Source organism: Glycine soja, chromosome 17, assembly GCF_004193775.1.
Source record: "Glycine soja cultivar W05 chromosome 17, ASM419377v2, whole genome shotgun sequence".
NCBI classification, from domain to species: Eukaryota; Viridiplantae; Streptophyta; class Magnoliopsida; order Fabales; family Fabaceae; genus Glycine; species Glycine soja.
Genome location: NC_041018.1, coordinates 38200939 through 38222334, shown reverse-complemented (window position 1 = coordinate 38222334; position 21396 = coordinate 38200939). Strand labels below are relative to the sequence as shown.

The 21396-nt window shown below is 33.1% G+C and overlaps 1 protein-coding gene across 1 annotated transcript; it reads right to left on the bottom strand.

The window, feature by feature from the left end:
* Positions 1-7903: 7903 nt before the first annotated feature.
* Positions 7904-16488, bottom strand: LOC114393737 (LRR receptor-like serine/threonine-protein kinase ERECTA). Its single transcript, XM_028355165.1, has 27 exons — positions 15687-16488; positions 14824-14962; positions 14645-14716; positions 14478-14549; positions 14315-14386; positions 14147-14218; positions 13974-14045; positions 13779-13850; positions 13612-13683; positions 13462-13530; positions 13286-13357; positions 13098-13169; positions 12899-12970; positions 12743-12814; positions 12592-12663; positions 12434-12505; positions 12143-12214; positions 11995-12066; positions 11845-11916; positions 11686-11757; positions 11234-11302; positions 11065-11136; positions 10908-10981; positions 10583-10711; positions 9932-10279; positions 9076-9446; positions 7904-8787 (listed from the first exon to the last, which is right to left on the bottom strand). Exons 1-27 carry the CDS (start codon positions 15760-15762, stop codon positions 8416-8418), a joined length of 2943 nt encoding a protein of 980 aa, XP_028210966.1. The 5' UTR covers positions 15763-16488; the 3' UTR covers positions 7904-8415.
* Positions 16489-21396: the final 4908 nt, after the last annotated feature.

Sequence of the window (21396 nt, the reverse complement as noted above, 5' to 3'; positions counted from 1 at the left end):
GGTCAGAAATGCCTGATTAGAGGAGAGCTTCACTTTCAATTCCTACAAAAAAGAGAATTGGGTATTGTTAGCATAAGAAGTTGTCCTGGAGCTGGTTCTAGTAGCCGCGAAAAGGCATCTGCCGCCAGATTGGCCTTCCCGGCGCGATAAAGAATAGTATAATTGAAACCCATTAATCGCGCAAGATAAACTTGTTGTTCAGGGGTTTACACAGCTTGAGCCATAAGTTCCTTCAAGCTATGATGATCTGTTAGGATCACAAAGCGGTGACCTAAAAGATATTGTCTCCATTTTTTTACCGCCGCCATGATTGCGGCGAGCTCCCGCACGTAGGTGGAGGCGCGAAGTAACTTGGAGCAAAACAGTTTGTTGAAGAAGGCTAGAGGATGATGATGTAGTGCAGAATTGCCCCCATGCCTATCCCTGAAGCATCAATTTCTACGACAAACAGGGAATTGAAATCAAGTAAGCCCAGAACAGGGGCATGACACAGAGCTTCCTTTAGTTTCAAAAAAGCTTGATCAGCTTCAAGAGTCCAGTGAAATTGATCCTTGGTCATTAAAGCTGTGAAGGGTGCAGCTATGGTAGCATACCCTTTAATGAAACGGTGATAAAAACCTGAAAGACCCAAAAATCCTCTCAATGCTCGTATCGAATAAGGAGGTGGCCATTGTTGCACGACAGCAACCTTCACAGGGACTGGTTCAACGCCTTTTTCAGAAACCAAGTGACCCAGGTATTCCACTTGTTGGGTCGCAAAGGAATATTTGGATAATTTCATAACAAAGTTGTTGTTAGTGATAGTTTGCAAGGTTGTCCTCAAATGCTCGAGATGATTGGAGAAAGTCTGGCTATATATTAATATATCATTGAAGAAGACGATAACAAATTTACGCAGGTAGGGTCCAAAGGTGGTATTCATGGTGGCCTGGAAGGAAGAAGGGGCATTGCACAGGCCAAATGGAATCACCATAAACTCATAATGGCCATGATGCATTCGAAACGCTATTTTGCTCACATCCTCCGACGCCATTAAAATCTGATGGTACCCTTGCAGTAAATCCATCTTCGAAAACCAGTTGGCGCCACCCAATTCATCCAACAGTTCATCGATTGTGGGGATTGGAAACCGATCTTTGATGGTGAGCGCATTGAGTGCTCAATAATCAACGTAGAAGCACCATGAGTCGTCCCTCTTCTTGACGAGAAGCACCGGCGAAGAGAAGGGGCCTATACTAGGGCAGATAATTTCATTCTAAAGCATCGCATTGACTTGAGATTCAATCTCTTGTTTCTGGAAATGTGGATATCTATAAGGGCGGATATTGACAGGAGCTGTGTTAGGTAGAAGGTGAATAGAATGGTTCGTGGTGTGCGATGGAGGAAGGTTTGTCGGTGGTTGAAACAAAGTTGAGAACTGGTCAATGATGGTGAGGATTGTGGGGTGGGTTGTTGGTGGTGGCGGGACTTGAGAACAAACTCTAATGTGGAAGAGTTCACTCGCACTTTGTGTCTGAAGCAGGCGCCAGAGCTGAGGGGGACTGATCGCCATTAAAGTCATGTCTAAGTTCCCCTTCAATTCAATCAGTTTTCCTTCATGAATAAATTTCACGGTAAGGTCGTTGTAATCAATAAGAACAGGACCAAGGGATTTAAGCCATTGCACCCCTAAAACAATGCCAACCCCGCACAGGGGAAGGACATGCAAATCAATGGTGAAGGTGCATCCCTAAACCTGCACTACCACGGCCATGCATACTTGATAGCACTCCACGTCGTTGCCGTTGTTGACAAGGACTCGCAAGGTTGGTGTTGGTTGGGGATTTAACCCGAGAGACTTGACGAGGCGTGCCTCCATGAAATTGTGTGTGCTGCTCCATCAAATAGAATCACCACCTGGTGGTGGGAAATCCAGTCGGTCATGCGTAGTGTCTCCGGGGCAATTTGGCCGGACAAGGCGTGAAGGCTAATTTGGGCCTGAAACGGTTCGGGTTGTGTTTGGGTAAGTATTGGGTTATTGGGTATATCAGGTTGGGTCGGGTCGGATGTGGAAGGAAGGCTGGCTATATTAGGGTTCAAGATGTCGTCCCTGTGTTCTTCATTTGCGATGAGAAGGAAGAACCGCGAGGCGCAATGGTGGTTCCTCGTGTACTTCTCATCGTAATAAAAACACAAGTCGCGCTCTCTCCAGCTTGCTAGCTCCTCGGGGCTCAAGCGTTTAACTGGTAAGGGTGGGGGTTTTGTGGGAGAGGGAAGCAATGGAAGAGTTGGGGTTAGGGAGGCTACGGAAAGGGGAACTGGAGAAGATGGATGAGGGCTAAGGTGAGGACAGCTCCGGAGACCCTTGCGGTTCTCCTGGAGTTTCTCCTCCTAAAGACAGGCCAAGCCGGCGGCATGCACCAGCGTCATCGGCTGGAGTGCTTGGACTTCGTGCCGGATGTCGGGTTTGAGGCCTAATATGAAGCAACTCAGGAGGGAAGATGGCGATAAGCTGGTGATGCGATTGGCCAGTGCCTCAAATTGAGTCAGGTATTCCATCACTGAACCTCTCTGGGTTAACTTGAATAGTTGTCATGTTGGGTCCTCATACGGGGATTGGGCAAAGCGAGCCTCTATCGCTTGTAGAAAACCAGTCCATGTGGAGAGTTGATGGTTTCGGGCCATCCATTGGAACCATGCGAGAGCTGGTCCGTCCATATAAAATGACGCGATGGTGAGTCATTCTGGATCAAGGATTACATGGTATTCAAAGAATTGGGTAATCTTGAATACCCACCCAGAGGGATCCGAGCCATCGAATCTGGGCACATCGAGTTTGAGTCTGTGTGGATTAACTAATGGTGTTTGTGGTGTAGGAATGGTCGAGGAAGAGGACGGAGATGGAGAGTGTTGAGCATTGGTTTCCAAGGCAACGACACGGTTAATGAGATCATCTAGCTTCTCAGTGACATGAAGGTGACTTGAAGCAAGCTTGGTGATAGCTTCTTCGATACGATCCATGTTGGTCTTAGAACGAGTGGATTCGGCCATGGCGATAGTGCCCAATGAAAGCACCAAGTTGTTGTGACCTGAGTATGCAATTCTAGAATTCGAGGTTCTAGGGCCTCCAGAATAAGATAAGAGAAGAAAGGAAAAATCTTTATTATTGAACTTATCCATTAGAATTACATCAATTCTTTATTTATAAGCATTTCTATTATGATTCCAGAAGATACAATTCTAATGGAATTTGGCATTTGTGCCTTGGAGGAAATTTGAGAAAATGCATTGTACTGCTAGCAGGGGACAACTTCTAACGGCCAGGAATCTTGGATTGCTTCTAAACGATGCTGACCTGGCTGCATGCTCAGCTCACTTTGCCACGTAATCTTCCAGGTATCGTGGCCTGTTGATTTTCCTTTTTGCCCTTGATTCTTCTTCTTCGTTTGGTTTTGTTACTTGCCTTATGCCTTGCCCTGTATCTTCTGATTATGTGTTCATAACAGCACTTCACAACCCAAAATCACAATCGCCTCAATTTTTCATCTGAGAACTGAAAAACACTACGAACCCAACTAACCTCTTATCAAATTGTGTTCATTGTTGACTACTATATTCAATAACTAAGGATTTTAAACAAACATTTTGAGCTGAGATGTGTGTGGTACTATCACTAAGGATTCTTGGCTTTAAATCAGTAATTAAATCTCCCCATAGATAAACCATTTTAACATGTTTTATGTTTTTTTTTTAATTAATCTATGTACATCTACTTTGCTTTTGTAGTCAAGAAACATGCATTATAATTATTCTTTATTTACTTCTTTTTTAATTTTTTTTGGTGCTATAATGTTATGTTTAAATGCTTTGAAATTGTCCCCTTTAGAAGGTATTATAGCATATGCCCGGAATCTTTGCTTCCCTGTAACTGATCTTTTATTTCTGATGTAGTAGATTCTAAGTTGAAGAAGCCACTTTCAGCCTTCCTTCATGTTTGAAAATTTGGGAGCGAATGAGTTGTTTGGAGAGTGATTTCTTTTCCTAGAAAATAGAATAGGTCCTCATTAATAAGACCGTGCCATCGCGAGTCGTACTAAGACTCCAATATTTGTTGTTGCTTTGTTCATATACTCTAAATTCAAGCATTTGTTACACACAAACATTTGATGTTATTGTTTATCTTTAAAAGTTGTATTCTTTATTCATGGATCACATTGATGCTGAAAACTCAGTGAAAATACCTTCAATAAATGTTCCCAAAATTAAGGGTAAAGGTAATGGGTTGAAAATACATCTGGCCAATAAGATTTATACGGCCAAAGAATTGACGTCAAAACTTCACATAATTTTCTACAAATCTTCTTTCATTTCATTCACAAAATCCATTTCCCATATTAGTTAGTTGTAACAATATTTTTTATATGTCTCTTTATGATTTTTAATTTAATTTACTGGTTATGATTAATAAAAACTTCCGCGCAACGCACGGATATATACCTAGTTTCATTAATTCTTGTGTCAATTTCATGTATGATATTCATAATACTTTTTAATAAGACACTCTAGGTTTTTATAATATTAACACTATAACTCTAAATTATTTTCTTAAAGTTACTTGGCTCTTTTTGTTTCACTATTTGATTTACAACAAATAAATATGTACCTGTGTGCCAGTGGCAAGACTGTAGTTTTAAAGCGTGAGGCTGCAAAAGGGATTGTGATGAGTAGTGACATTTTTTTGGCACACTTTTTAGGGATTTTCCTGTGGATTGTTATAGTTGTACCTAGATACATTTATATTTTTTTAAGATACTACAATAATAAAGATATTTTAGTAATTATTATATATATATATATATATATTAATTATTCCTGGACATATAAAAAATAATCTCAACCATTTTTAATAATTAACCAAATACATTTTTCTAAATTCATGGCAAACCAAATGGATGCCTCATCAACAATAAGATGATGGGTGATAAAAGTAGGCTAACCCACCTCCAGCCTACCTTAAGTGGGGTGAAACACATTGACTTAATTCATTATTTTTTTTTAATAAGCATAACTCATCCATTTAGAGAGGTTGGTCAGTGGGTTGGCATGCTAAAATTTACCCAAAAATGTAAAATGAATTTAAAAAAATACTAATTCATTACTTTTAACATATTTATTTTATTTAATTTATATACATATACATTATTTATTATTTTTAACTATATAAAAAATAAATTTATTATAAAACCCCTTAAATGTTTTGCCATTTGTTTTTGTTGTAATACGCGTTTCAATGCAAATTCAACGAATGAATGAAGAAGCAAGGGGAGAAATGCATTGACTAACGTTCCTAAGGTGCTCCAACAACATATTATTAAACATGAGGAAAAACTCGCTTTTTCATCCTTAAATAAAGTGGGTTGTTCTCTGATTCAATAAAATTTATATAATCATAGTTATGTTTAGCAAAAGTAAGCGAAAAATAAATTGAAAAATGAAAAAATAGTGCATAACTAAAAGCTTAAAGTTGTTAAGCCTTTTTATTAAATTTATATTATATCTTAAAATGTTACCAATTAAGTTTTAAATAAAACAAAAATAGCATACGCTGAAGTACATGATAATAAAATCATAACTTATAAAAGCAGAAAAAAGTAATTTTATTAAATATTTTTAAAATAAAAAAGAAATAATATATAAAAAATTAAAAGCTAATATTTAAAAAATAAACATTAAGTGAGATAGCACCTCGATCAAGTTTTTTTAAATAATGCTAAAGAAGGTTGTAAACTACTTGAAAATAACTTATTTTTCAAATACTATTAATATGATCAAACAAACTTCTTAAGTAATGAAAAAAAGCTACAAACTATTTAAAATATTTGTCAAGCATACTCGATCTGTACGCATTTACTTTGCTCTCTCTCTCTCTCTTTCCTCATCCTCTCATCCAACCATATCACAAAATTAAGTGTCTTCTTTTACCGTGCCGTGTGAATGAAAAAGCAGACAAAAATAAGGGTAATGATTCTCTAGAATAGCTTTTGTAGAAAAGAAATTAACGACCCAACTTTTGGGTAAAATTAGTTTTAGTAAAATTATTTTTCTTATCTAAAAAAAATAGTTTTCAATGTTTCACGTAATTAAGATATGTTTGAATTAATCTTAATTATCAATTTACATTAGAATACCTATTTATTAGGCTTAAATTTGTACTTATAATTTAGTGTTTTTTTTTATTTTTATTCCTATTTTTTTGTTTTTGCCTTTTCAAAAATCTGTTTGTTTTATTTTTTATCCTTAAAATGTTTTAGATAGCATTTTGAATATCTACAGCAAAAAAATTCTATCTAAAAAATACTTTAAAAATAAAAAACAAAATAAACACATTTTTGAAAAAACTAAAACGAAAAAAAAATTATAGAAACAAAAATGAGAAAATCATTAAATTACATGGATCAAAAATATTTTTAAGTCTATTTATTATTAAGAGTCTATCTCAATTAAGTAAACAATAAACTTAATCATTATAATTTTTTTACTTGAATTTCATTTCTATGGAATAAAATAATATCTTTATACTAAAAAGTACTAAAACTGATTTTCTAACACCAAAACAAGCCGACACTTAAGTATTTTATTTTCTACATAATTGGTTATTTTTTAAAGTGCGTATATCAAGTTTTTTATTCTTTATAGACCACAGACAATTTGTTCCAAAGTAAAGTAGGATCAATTTGGGAGATAAAATTTTCTTCAAGTATTTAAGGCAATGCATAGTGAGGCCAACGGATCCAAAAAAATTGTTTAATGAAACAAAAAATAGTCTAATATTTTTTTTAAACGAAAAATAATATAAGCTCTATTGGAAAAGTATTAGATAAATTAAAAATATTAAAAGTTAAAAAGATAAAGTCGATAACATCAGTGCAAATTTATTTTTTCTTTTGCAACTTTTTACATTCATCTTTTTAAAATAATTATTTTATGGGGACAACACCTATTTTTTTTTTGGGAGCAAAAATAATATTTATTCAATATATTCAAGTAAAAAAATACTTTGTAAAAACAATTGTTCCCATTGCTTTGCATATAGATCCATCCCTACACGGGCTCAAACTTTAGATATGATTAAATTAAAATAATTTTACATAAGTTAATTCTACGCATTAGATGATATATATTAAGTATGTTTAAGTAAATTTGTAGAATTAATTTTGAATATTTTAAAAAAATTATTTTAAAATGCGGTTATTTGTGTTTTTTCAAACAAAACTTTTAAATGAATTTAATAGTATAGATCAATCTATACTACATTTGTTCAGACAAAAAATAGTATAGATCAATATATAATTTTTAATTCAACACAAATTACTTAAAATTATTTCAACTTAAAATCAAATTTTGAGCTAAAATTAATTCGACATGGAATAAACAAATAAATATACTTAAAATTACATTAACTTATATTTTAACATAATTGTAGATAATTCAACGTAAATGTCCTAATACATCAAAGGTAATTCCACTTGCCAATAAAAATATTAACTTTCTAAAAACCTTCAAATTATTTCTAAACTCCCAAGTTAATATATTTAAAATTTTCCCCTGAAACCGATTGTTCCTTCAAGTGCGCAAGGTTGTAAATCCATTACTGAACCTCAATGGAGTCTAGAATATTCCAAGTAAACATGCAACAAGACAATGATTGAAGGGCATATTTGAAGGCATAGTTATTTTCACCCTTTAACCTTTTTTCTACCAACAAAAGTTACACAACTCTCATTCATTTTTCAGCTGTGCTGACAATTGTTCCATTAATGACACTGAACCGCATTAAACATTTTTGAGTCAACAAAGGCACAGGAACCAATACCACAATTATGAACCCCTCCCTAGTGTGAGGCCAAAATGACCCAAAATTTCATGACATAATTTCATAGCACTTTACTGAGCAAATGGCATCAGGTAGTAAAAGAGGTAATGGATACACTTTTTTTTTTTTCTTAATACCGCCAGCATTCAGACAGATAACTGATCCAAAGCCAGCTAAGAAATTCAGTGCATTATTGATGTTCACACATTATGCAATAGTATTTGCTTCCCTCCTACTAACATTTAAGACCTTAGCTACCCCACCCTGCAACATTGGCCCCAAAACCTTAACTTTTGCTACTGCAAACCCTTGTGTGCTACCACCAAACAAGTACAAGAATTGGATTTACTTCACCTTTCAAATTGTGATGATGATGATACATAATATCTTTCTTTTTGTTCAAATCAACCAACACTAAAAAAAAAACTAGTACTAAAACTTTTTTATAAACATTTTCATTAACTATTACCCCTCATCCATTTTTTCGCTTCTCTTTTTTGGTTTTTAAATAATATACATGATTCTTGGACTTGATTTTCATTTCAAAATCCCCGCTCACTCATTCACTCACTGTTTTGAGAGATTACTTCTCCAAACTTGAGGAAGAGTTGAGCATCTGAGGTGCTCATTGAGGGGCAGTTCACCAAGTGTGGAGTCTTGAGGTTTGCATACTCATCCACGTAGCATGGCACTTTGGCAGATGGATTTGAAGCAGGTGGTAGTGCAGCTAGTTGCTTTGGTGGGGTGTTTGACAGCACAAGGCTTCCGAGTACACGTGTCACTTCGTGCATTGTCGGCCTATCAGCTGGCTGCCTCTTTGTGCATAATAGAGCAAGCTGATAAACCTTTTTTACAGCTCCTAGGTCCTTGCATGTGGCAGTAATGTCTGGATCAACTGTTTCCATCACTGCATTGGTTGCTGCCTTGGACAAAATCTACGCAAAATAAGAGCCATTAGTATGTGAACAATAGAGCAAGGATTAAGTATTAACAAGTTGAGAGTGATGTTTTAGCATATCAGATTTGCAATCTTAAATCATGAGCCAGGCAATTTTGAGTCCCACAAAGCAAGCATTCTAGCATGCCTAGAATATTCAGACTAAGGATAGAGCAAAAAGTATATACCTAAAGCTCATAAAAGACCAAGGCTAAACATAAAAAACTGTCTGCATGTGTGTGTGCTCGCTCGCGCACGTGTATATTGAAATGTGTTGTGAACTCACCAGATGGTGGAGGTTGGATTCATTGTCAACAGCTTTCCTTCCAGTTAGCAACTCAAGTAAAACAATACCGTAACTGTACACATCAGACTTCTCAGTGAGACGTGAAGTTCTAGCATACTCAGGGTCTATATAGCCAATTGTGCCCATTATGTAAGTAGAAGTATGGGACTTTGAGGGGCAGAGACTTTTGGCAATGCCAAAATCAGTGAGATGAGGCTCAAAGTCTGCATCCAATAGAATGTTAGATGATTTCACATCTCTGTGGATGATTCTAGGACAGCAATCATGGTGTAGATAAGCAAGCCCTTGTGCTGCTCCAAGTGCTATTTTTAGACGCAGCTCCCAGTCAAGCTTTTTCTTCTTGGTAGGTCCTGAAAAAAAGAACACAAGAAAACCATACATAATAAAATCATAAGCTGGCTTCTAAACGTTTTCTAAATTGCTGTTATCCAATGCACTGCTTAGACTAATAAAAATATAAATGTCGCATATAGATGTCTACTTAACAATGCTAGCTAGAGGTAGGATTGTACTGTATGCTACCTTCTAGCAGGACAACCTAATGGACTATTGGTTTCTTCTAACAATATTTCTTCTGTACATTATTTAAAGCTCAAGCTCTATATGCAACAGAATAATACAGCACAACGGGCTTTAGGAACCTCAAGCAAAAGCCAAACATGAAACAAGAAACTTCAATGCATGACTCAGCCATACGCATTGAATGAATTTCTCATTATACACTAATATGCTATATGGAAGAGGAGATTGTGACAGATACTTCTAAGTTCAAAATAAAGGGTTCCATGCAATGCATGCCTACAAAAGTATAAGGAAAAAAATGGCTTGAACATACCATGAAGAAGATCCCATAGACTGCCATTTTCCATGTAGTCATAAAACAGGAGATGCCCATATGGGGACAAGGAATAACCTTGGAGACTGACCAGATTCCGGTGCTTGATGCTGCCAACCGTCTCAAGTTCAGTTTCAAATTCTTTAATACATTGGGGATAGTGAGAATAGATCCTCTTGATAGCCACCGGCTTGCAATTCTTAAGAACACATTTATAAACTGTACTTGATGCTCCATATCCAATTATATACTTCTCACTCAGGTTTTCAGTCATCCTCATGATATCTTCATACACATGTAGTGCCATATTCATATGAAGAATCACTAGCTTTGGGGGGGAGAAATTAACTGTCAATAGCATAGCTTATGCAGTCAGTAACTTGTCAACTTAAGTTTCAATAGGCAGAATGATACCATTATAATATATCAAACACTACAAAATCCGGCACAGTCAAAAGCAATCATGTAAACTTTAATGCATACTGTTACTCAATCCAATCAATTATTGATTTTCAATCATTGCTGGTTTGAAGTTAGATACACTAGAATGACTAAAGACAGTTCAAATTTACAAAACCCCAGCTTGCTCTTTGAAACCATGCTGGTTGAAGGCTACAGCTTAAAGTGTAAGGATGTAACTAAGATGAGTACCTGGTTTGTCAAATGATCCATCAGGAAAAGGAGAGGGACTATGTGGTCGGCAAGCTGCCAGCAATACCATAAGAAGAATCACAAGGGCACCAAGAGTAATTCCAAGAATGGCAGCCTTAGATAATGTAACTGCAGAGTCAATAAAATATATTAGTTTATTCTACACAATTTAAGCACTATACCCTTTTATCTCTTGAATAAAAGAATCTCATAGGAAGAACACAGCAGCTCTTTTTGACCTCCTTTCCATGCATTTTGAAAGATAAAAGCAACAGTGACAGTGATAATAGGAAACAGGAAATTCCTGCTAGAAAATTCAGCTTACCTCGCTCTGAAGGGCGAGCACCATGACACGGCAAATTCAGCCAATTACCACAAAGACCAGGGTTTCCAATGAAACTGCAAATAAAAGGTTGTATTCATGAATCCAGAACAGCTTGCTTTTAAAGTTAAAGACAATGTCAACAATGAATGACTCTCACCTGTCAGGGGGAAACCTGGTAAAGTTGTTACTCGTTGGGATAACACCAAATAGTTTGTTATAGGACACATTACTACAAATTTCACAACAAATATTCAACTTGTTAGGTAAAAGTGACATGGCCTGTTAGAAATGTCACACAAAATTGTTATTAAAGGCTCTAAACTTACAGTAGAGAGAGACTAATGCAATTTGAAAGTGATGCCACATCGCCAGTCAATTTGTTATTTTCAAGTCTCCTGCATATCATTTTAAACCAAGAAAATTAGAAATATCAATGGAGTAGTATAATTATCAGAGTCAATAATCATCCACTATATTTACAATTGAAAAAGAACAAACAGTTAATTTTGAAGCCGATAAGTCCTATTGCACAAAACTATCTTGAAGTTTGATAAAGATGAATAACTATCCATTATTGGCAATATTTTTTCAACTTATCGCCATAACCCTAAAAACGATGAATTCCGAAATCATTTACTTCCAGCATCCAACATTAGACATCTTTTTTATAAATATAAAATTCAATACAAGGCTGCTCTAATTAAACCACGAGATTTGACAAAACAAGGCCATAAAGAATATTGAACAAAAATAGAAAAAGATGCAAAAAGAAGCTTACAAGGATATCATGTTTTGAAGCTGACTAAGTTCATCAGGAATCAAGCCAGAGAGTTGATTATTTGAAAGATCACTGTGACATAGAAGCATGTAGAATAATCAGCGGGAGAAAAAAAACAAACTATATTTTGTTTTGATAAGAAAAATATAAGTGACTTACATTTCCATAACACTTCTAAGATTTCCAAATTCTGCTGGAATAATTCCTGTTAAATTGTTTCTGCTTAGATTCCTAACAAAATAAATGAATATTAGCTTTCAGTAAGAAGAAATAGTCCAGATTCTAAGCATGACTAGGCAGATAACTCACAACTTCAGAAGATGTTCCAAGTCACCAAGGGAAGAAGGGATGGAACCAACTAAGTTATTGTTTGAAATATCCCTGGGGAGGAAATCATCTGTTAGTACAAATTTAAAGATGTCAGCGCAAGGATATAAATTAAATAATTTATACTTACAATGTATCCAAATTGCCAATCCGCGACAGTTCTATTGGAATTGCGCCCTGAAGATTGTTGGAAGAAAGATTCCTAAGGAAGATCGTCACAATGCAATGAAGCAATAAGAACCGATATTAAACAAAAGAATAATTGGTTTAAGCATGGTAGAAATCAGGATGCAGTGATGTACATGCAGGCATGTGTTTGTGCATAACATGTTTATACGAAAGACAAAGAAATAGAACCAAACACAACACAATTGCAGGTACATTCTAACAAATGTCCCTATTTTGTCGAGGTGAAACTTACAAAGAGGTCATGCTCTCCAAACTCTGCAAAGAAGGGGGAATTGATCCATTCAACTTGTTGCCATGCACATTGCTAAAAGGATAGAAAAATCTGTCACCTTAATGTATATATGACAAAAAAAAATGTAACACAGTAATAGTACAAGTTTTGTTGCTTACAGGCTGTTGAGATTTTTACATGAGCTAAGATTACTAGGAATTGGCCCCTCAAGATTGTTGTTTGCAACATTTCTGAAAGAATGATGGGTGACTCCATCAAACTTAAAATTAAAAATCAACAAAATTGATACTTCAAGGTAACCACTCTTACAAGTCAAACAGATCTGTAAGCTTTCCAAGCTCGGGCGGGATATGTCCACTTAAATGGTTATCATTCAGTTCCCTAAAACATGATGAACATAATAGGTTAATTCTATGAACTGTATTCCACCCAGCTGAGAGGCAACCATTAGCTGAAGCATCTTACAAATAGTGAAGCTTTGACATATTTCCAAGCTCTGGGGGGATGAAGCCAGTCAGCTTGTTTCCATGCAAGTACCTACAAACAATTCAAAAATTATGCTCAACACATAGTGAAGTAAAGTTTTCTCAAAGTTGTTGATATGCATAATTTATAACAAAATCAACTAATTGATATAAATGAAAAACCACTTGCTTATACTTACAATTTTTCTGTGTAAGTCAAATTTCCCAAGATAGGAGGGATCGATCCACTTAACAAGTTGCAGCTCAAGTCTCTGGATTGGAAATTTGAAATAAAATCAATATTAAAAGAACATCAGGGAGAAAACATCAAGTCAACGACCAAATTTCACAAAAAATATTTCGATAATGACTAACAAACAATGCTTACAGGACAGCAAGTGCTTGCATGAGACCGATCACCGGTGGAATATGTCCAGAGAGTTTATTGCCTTGCAAGGACCTGCCAAACTCAAGCAAATCTATCAAGAAATTCCAAGACAAAAAAAGTGAAAGACCAAATATCATTCTCATAAAAAAAACTTAAAAAAGATCATGCACACATACAAAGTTGCTACTTGCAAGAATCCAATATTGAATGGTATCTCTCCAGTTAGTTGGTTGTAGGATAAATCCCTGGCATCAACAGAAGAGATTAGAAAGGTAAAAAGAAAATAAGAACAAGGTATGTCAAAGTCATGCAACTGGATTACATACAAGACCTGGAAGGCAGTACAATTGCCTATGTTCTCTGGAATACTTCCTGTCAGGCTATTGTTTCTCACATCACTACAAAATAGTAGGAGGAAAACAATCATATATTCACTTAGGAAATGCACATTTTTACAACTTGGATTATAAAAGGGAGTGATTGTGAAACTTACAAATACCACAGCCCAGTTAACTGGCACATGTCTGGTGATAGTGAACCAACCAAATTGTTCCCTCTCAAGCCTCTATTAAATGGAAAGGGAAAGAAGGGAAAAGTCAACAAGATTAGAAGCATGATCAGTCAGATAGAAATAGAACTGAAAACTTAAAAGATATAGAAATTTCATATGCATATTGCTTATACTCACAGATATTGCAAAACTTCGTTCCAATATATAAGCCTTGGTATTTCTCCGCTAAGATTATTTTGAGCCAGGTCTCTGGAAAGCATTTTTATTGAGCCGAGAATGTCAGTTATAGAAACTAAAATTAGTGTTATGAGGAGGAGAAATGGGAAATGAGAAATACAAGAATGACTTACAGAATCTTCAAATCAGGAATCTGAGACAAAGTTGAAGGAATTGGTCCAATCAATTGGTTGTTCTTCAAAATCCTGAGATAAAAATTACAATTTACACAGAAAAACTGGTCATAACCTCATCCAAAAATCAATTTTCAATTGAGGAGAAACACCAATAAAAATACTCACAGATTCTCCAGCTGTTTCAACTTAGAAATAGAAAATGGTATATCCCCTCTAATTTCATTAAATGACAAGTCCCTGAAAACACAATAAAATATCCAAGTTCCAAGTAAGTCACTAGGAGGTCTAATCATAAACTGAATTCAGTTCTTCTAGGGGTGAAACATACAAGTTCTTTAAAGATGAACAGTCACCAATCTCATCTGGTATCTGCCCTGATAACCTGTTTTCTCTGAGGTCACTGTTTCAAACAAGTGAAAAAAAGGATAAGCAAGACAATACAAATGCCACAACTACATATATTAAAAAAAATGGATGAAGGAGAGTAATGACTACATTGAGACCAAACTCTGAAGTTTCCCAATTGCAGGTGAAATTTCACCATCAAGATTCAACCCTGAAAGATTGCTGCAAAATAAACAAGGGTAAGAGAAAACGCAAAACTGATTTGTTTTTCATTGACTAGGAAAAAGTGAAGAAGCCTATATACAATGTCCAAGGACACAGTAACTCACAGTGCAACAACATTAAAGGTAACATTATCACATGATATCCCTCTCCAGGCACAATAATCTGATGATGGTGAGTCAGTCCAATCATAGAGCACGTTATCCACATCTCTAAATGACTTCTTTATCTCTAACAACGTTGCTCCTTCAACGAAAAAGTATTCAAACATTAGCAATGCAGAACAGAACATAGTTTGAACCTTGAAGTCAAATGAAATCAAGTTCTTACACATCATATTAATAAATTGATACCATGTTATTATATACACTTGTATATGATGTTATATTATTATGCAACCCACATTTTATTGAAAATTCATTTTCACAATGTGAGTCATGCTGAAAACAAACATCAGTAGAAGAAGTAACATAATTCATTTTTAACAATGTGGAAATTGACAATTTGACAGCTGCATTGCAAAGAAAAGTCACAAGATCCCAAAAACAAACCATGTCAATCTCAGCATTCGCGGGAAAAGGCTGACTTTTTTAAGAAAAAAATGGACCAACTGAAAACAGCAGAAGAAGTGCCATATTTGGTTGCAAAGAAAGAGAGGAAGAAAAAAAGAAGTGAAAAAACAAATTCAGCTTTACGTGTATTTACAAACTCCAACACCCTTCACCAAGGAAAAGAAACAAGAGAGAAAAACACATGAAGGGTACTTGGCTTTCTAACAATGGCAACCATAGCCACAAGCCACACACACCTCTTTCTTAAGAACCACAAAGCCAAAGTTTCAACTTTCAACTTTGTGGTGTTGTTCTCCTTCTCCCTTCCCATACATAAAGTTTGGAAGAAAATTCCGTTTCAAAGAATCCAAACACACAAAAGAAAAAACAAAAAACTTGAAACTGTAAACAACACTCACCATCATCAGATTCCACAGAATTGAAATTCAAACAAATAACCAAAGCAAGAATAAGGACTCCAAATCGAAATGCCATAGCTGCAACTGATGAACTTCAACTTAACAACAGCCTAACCATGAAACCACTCAACAACAACCACCACCACCAAGCTCTTTCTCAAAAAGCTCTTGCTCAAAGCACAAGGAGCCACAGAACAAGAACCAAAAAAGGGTGTTAGTGGTATGTATAGTGACACTGTGCACCACTCAACTCAACTATGGCTTGAGATGGAAGGGTAGTAGTAAGGTGAGTTTTGTTTGAAACTAGTACTAGTATTTTTCTGTGCACTCTTCATACCCTCTAGCCTTTTATGTGATTACAATTACAAAGTAGTAACAGAACAAGTCCACAGCTTTGGCTGTGTCCAATCACATCGTTCTTCTGCCACAAAACATCACACTCCCTAAACACAAGAAGATGCAGGAAGAAAAAGAAGAGAGAGAGAGAGAGAGAAAACACTAAAGAGAAAAGAGATAGAAGAAAATTATTTCACACATAAAGTTAAAACCATCTGCCACCATTTCTGCTACAAGCCTGCAAACTCTGCACACACACACACTCTCTATCCCCCTCCTAACTTTCTCTCTTTTTACACTTGTTTTCACTCTCTCTCTCCCTAAACTGTTATGCCAGTGAGTGTTTTGCTATATAGTAAATAAACACTGTACACTGTGCTATGCTGTGCCATTGGTTTTAACTTTTGATTCCCAGGGGTCACTTTCTGTGTGGTTTTGCCATTGCATTATCTGCAAAGAGTTTATGGGGAAATGGGTCATGAATGTAAGAACTGGGGACACTGATATAGATTTCTATACTATTATTTTAATGTTTTTTTTCTTCTGGTTTATAGACTTATTTCAACGATTTCTATAAGCTACACTATTATTTTTTACCTGCAATACGTGACTATTTGATCCAAGTATGTAGGAAAAAGTTTAATATGAACTTTTATGTTAAATATGTGCATGTTTAAAAACCAGATAAAAATATATATTTAAAGTAAAAGTACTTTTGTTAAGAAACCAAAATCTTTATTTTGTTTGTATTTTATTTTTACTTATTAGATTACATTGAACTAGGCATGACAACAAATTAAACATGAAATATATCCTTCTCTTCCGCGTGAATTCAACGTCCTCTTATACCACTACTCCAATCACTATTTTAATGTTTTAATGTGTAGTTACATTATTTTATATTATTCTGTTATGTAATTATGTAATAAAATAAAATATATGCATCTTTGAAGTATTTTTTTATATATTTTATAATTAGTAAGTTAATATAAAAAGTCGGAAGTAATAATGTCCTTTTCAATGAGTAATGCAATCCATTTGAGGTGACAGGGACGTCTTTTCTCTTTCTCTTTATTGCCAACCTCTCTTTGTACATTGGATTCAAGCATATGATATTATGTCTTTTTTTTCCTAATTTATTAGATTTTTTTTCTTAATTATCTCATTCCCGCGTTGTGCTCTCTCGTCGTCTCATTTATTTATCGCATTTGTTTGGTAGTTATGCATCCTCGTATTAATTTAATTATTTAATACCGTGTCTATTATTGTTCTAACGAAATCTCTAGGGTCTCTTGTTTAGTGCAAATTTTGAGGCAATAGTAAATAAAAATATAAAAAATAATAATTACAAAATAAATTAATATTTTGTGTGAGTATTTATAAACTTAATTAAATGTTTTAGTCTTTTAAGATTAATTTTGATGAAAGGTAAATTTGATGTTCTTAAAATATGCTGAAATAATTTGTTGATGTTATCTTATATTCTACTCCTCATTTCTTTTACTTAATTTTCTATTTTATTTTAGCTTCTTCAGGTAACTTGATCATATTATTAATTTCTTTACATATTTGTTAAGAATCAATTTAGATTTTGTGTATATAAGTAATACAAATTGCTCAATATACAGGAGAAACCATCCCTTTTATTTTAATATGGCATCACAGCATTGATATTGCCTTTAAAATCTCTTTTGTACATTTTCATATGAAGCTCTTGGCATCTTTAAGATCTTAAATGTTGCTTCAGTTTAAAAGATTTATCTTGGTGTTCACCTATTATAGTTATATTCTTGAAGATTTGCTTGTGTCTATTTGGACATGATTTGCTTTCATTCTTAGTAGTTAAGCATTGATGATGCGAGCTTTTTTTGCTTTTGGTGGTTAAGTGTTGATATTAATTTGTTTTGCATCAGCCTTATATGGTGGTTAAATCTCTCTTTCTGCCATGATGATATTGATAACTTCTGTAAAGTGGTTAAACATGAAATTACCTCTTGCTTATCTGATTAAGCCTTTTTCCATCTACTTTTGTTAAGTGGTCAAGTATGGAGTGATTTCTTTATCGATCGGTGATTAAGTTTCTTTTTTGTTTTTTTTTCCTAAGTTAGCCTTGTTTGTTACTCCCACATTTAGAATCTCTATATCACTGATTTGATTCTATTTCTTGATTGTCATTTTATCATGGAAAAGATCTCTCAAGTATCACCAAAACTTTTTTGTTCTAAGATTAACTTGATGACATGTTTGCTAAGTTTTTACATTGGCCCAAGATAATATATGTATTAGATACGTGTAATATATATGTTCCAGCTTTAGCGTGTGTGTCAATATGTGTTGAAGTATTATCTTGATTCTTTCTTTGTTTTCTTGATTATTTCTATTGAGTTTTATTTCTTTATTTTCTTGTTTCTTATTTTATTTTAGTTTCTTTAAATAACTCCATCATATATTCATAAAATTTAGTTTCCTTTAAAGATTTGTACAAATCATTCCTAAATATGAAATGATTTTAATATTTTTTTTAACATAATAAATTTATTTTGAAAAATGTTCTAATAAATTTAACACAAAACTTTTAACTTAATACAAAGTTATTTTTAATTTAATATATTTTTAGAAAATATAAATTTTAAATATAGTTTCTTCAATTAGATTGGGGTTCAATGGCTTAAAAGGCATGATTTAGTAAATTGTATGCCTTAAAATTATTTAAAAACAATAATTTCTATAAATATAATGAAATCAATTTTAATTTTTCAAAAAAATTATTAAATTTAATTTTTAAAATATTTGTTATCACTATTTACTATTTTTTTGGTGAATATATCATTATTTATTAATGATTGTTGATATGATATATAAATGTAATATTTCTAAATATATGTTGTGTTCTTATTAAAGAATGATATGATTTAATTTTAAAAAATTTAATTTTAAATTAAAAAATTGAACTGAAATTAATCAGAAAGTGAAAACATTTTTAAACCCCGAAGAAAAAAGAGAAAAGATACTCTTCATTGTTTTTTTATTTTTTGCTGAATTCCTCTTCCTTTATTTGTCTCTCTCTCCCTTTCTTATATCATCAGACTTTTGAGAAAATAAATAAATACTTTTATCAGTTTCATTTCTTTTATTTTTCTAACTAAAAGTTTAGTAATGAAGAAAAAAAAATGGAGAGATTTTTTTTATCAAAAAAGTACAAAGTACAAAATAAATTTATTTGATGGAGGACCCGCTCTCCCCCTCCTTGATTTTTATTTTCCCAACAAAATTAAATTCATCTGTCTGAGGCATTTTTTTTTTTTTTTTTGCTCCTATGTTAAAATTGGGACGCAAGGAAGGGGTAAAGTTGAGAGAAAAGGTGACAATTTACTGCAGGTCCCCTTCAAGCAATTATCTGAACAGTGACATTAAACTATTAAAAACAGATGAGTAATATTGAGCTTGTTATTGTTGGTAACTGGTTGTGGTTCCAATTTGGAGAGAGAAATTAACAACACTACTTCTCGTTTCAATTTCAATTGTGAACCACAAAAGATTTGTATCAGAGTAGAGCCCCCACACTACCCCCTTACCTTGCCCACTCTAATTAACATACTTCCCTAAAATAATAACTATAATAATTTATACATATAACAAAAGTCATACTTACATTTGATTACCAGCAATTTGGACACCCTTAAAAATCATACTACTTTAGAATTGATGAAAATCAATTAAATTGGTTTTAAATTGGAGTTGATCTCACGTAAAGAATGGTATTGAATTGGTATTTTTAATTTTTAAATTTTTATTTTATTTTTTAATTTTTTATTTACTCTGTTTTTTTAGAATAAATAAAAGTACATAATTTAAATATTTCAGATATGTATCAAGTATTTTATTTACGGTTGTTAATTTCTATCAATGAAACATATAATTTAGTTATTTATACTAATTCATAATTCTTTAAATCCTAATTTTTTCCAAGTCTAGATTTTGTATAACTTAAAATATTATATAATATTAAAAATATAAAAACAGTTACAATACAAATAAAGCATTGAATCTTAAATCAGGTCTTTACCAGTCTAGTCATCAATTTGATTTAAAAAACTTTTACAATAAGTGATTGGGACTTGAACCACTTAAGTATGTAATCAAGAATTTAAAATTGATATATTTAAAGAAATTATTGTTGAGAGGAAACAGTCCCACTTATGAGTATCAATAAATTCTCTTGAATAGATTGAAATATATGTGACCACGTAAAAAGCTTCTTAATCATAACAACTATTTACATTTACATTTACATCTTTCTGTATTTTTTAAATTTTTTACTAAATTAAAATTAAAATAGGCAGTGTTTATTTCCTTCTAATAAGAAGTTACTATACATGTAAAACCTACACTCACTATAAATTAAATTAAGTTTAGTGGGGAAAAAAATTAGTTTCTCACAACGTGCGTGTTGAACTAAAATCTGAATTTCTATTAAAATAATTATTCATGTTTAATATTTGACAATATATCTTGAATAAAACTACTTCCAAAAAATTTTATTATATGTGTGTTTGGTTGTTCTTGTTCATCCACAGTTTGCAATCAAGTGAGAATCATATCAAAATTAACGTAAATATAACTAAAAGTAGGTTCAACTTATGTGCATCAGAGTTGCCTACAACAAATCCAAACTAACATGTGGATTGTGGTATACATAGGTTCTATTTGGATCAACTTATAAATAAGTATCTATTGGAATAGAAAATCAAAAAGGAACAAATATAATTAAGTTTATCTTATTAATTTAAGTTAATTTATACATAAGTTAATTTATAAAAGATTTTTTATTTTAAATTTTTCTAAATTTAATTTAAACTTGTACGCAAACTAATTTTAACTTACATAAAAATTTTAATTGGCTTTTATTTTTCAAATTTTTATAAGTATGCAATAAAACATTAAATTTATAATAAAGATATAAAAGTATGTAAAAAGTTTAACTAACTAAAATTTCGTAGATTTTTAAAACGTATAAGATTGAATATGTAATAAATGTTTTTAAGAAATTGAAATTATACAATTATAAAACTATAGAAAAAAATAATCTAAGCCAAGAAAATATTACATGAAATCATAGTTATCCGACTCAGACAGACATGTCGAATTGATTCATTGGTCGGAGAATCCAAATTCAACCGGTCATGTAATTTTTTTTTTTTTCAACTCATATGAGAAAATTCAATTTATGCCTTATAATTATGTTATTTATAAATTTACTTAATTTTTTTTCAATAACAGTCATATCAGATTTGAGATGATAAAATTATCGTCACTCTCAATTTAACTTCTTTTCCTTATCTTATATTGTTATTAGAAGTAAAACTTGCATTTA

Coding starts and splice junctions, on each gene's coding strand:
- LOC114393737 (XM_028355165.1), bottom strand. CDS start 15,762: ATGGCATTTCGATTTGGAGTCCTTATTCTTGCTTTGGTTATTTGTTTG. Junction 12,971..13,097: donor TTGACTTACACAGAAAAATT/GTAAGTATAAGC, acceptor AATTGTTTGTAG/GTACTTGCATGGAAACAAGC. Junction 12,815..12,898: donor ATGTCAAAGCTTCACTATTT/GTAAGATGCTTC, acceptor ATCATGTTTTAG/GGAACTGAATGATAACCATT.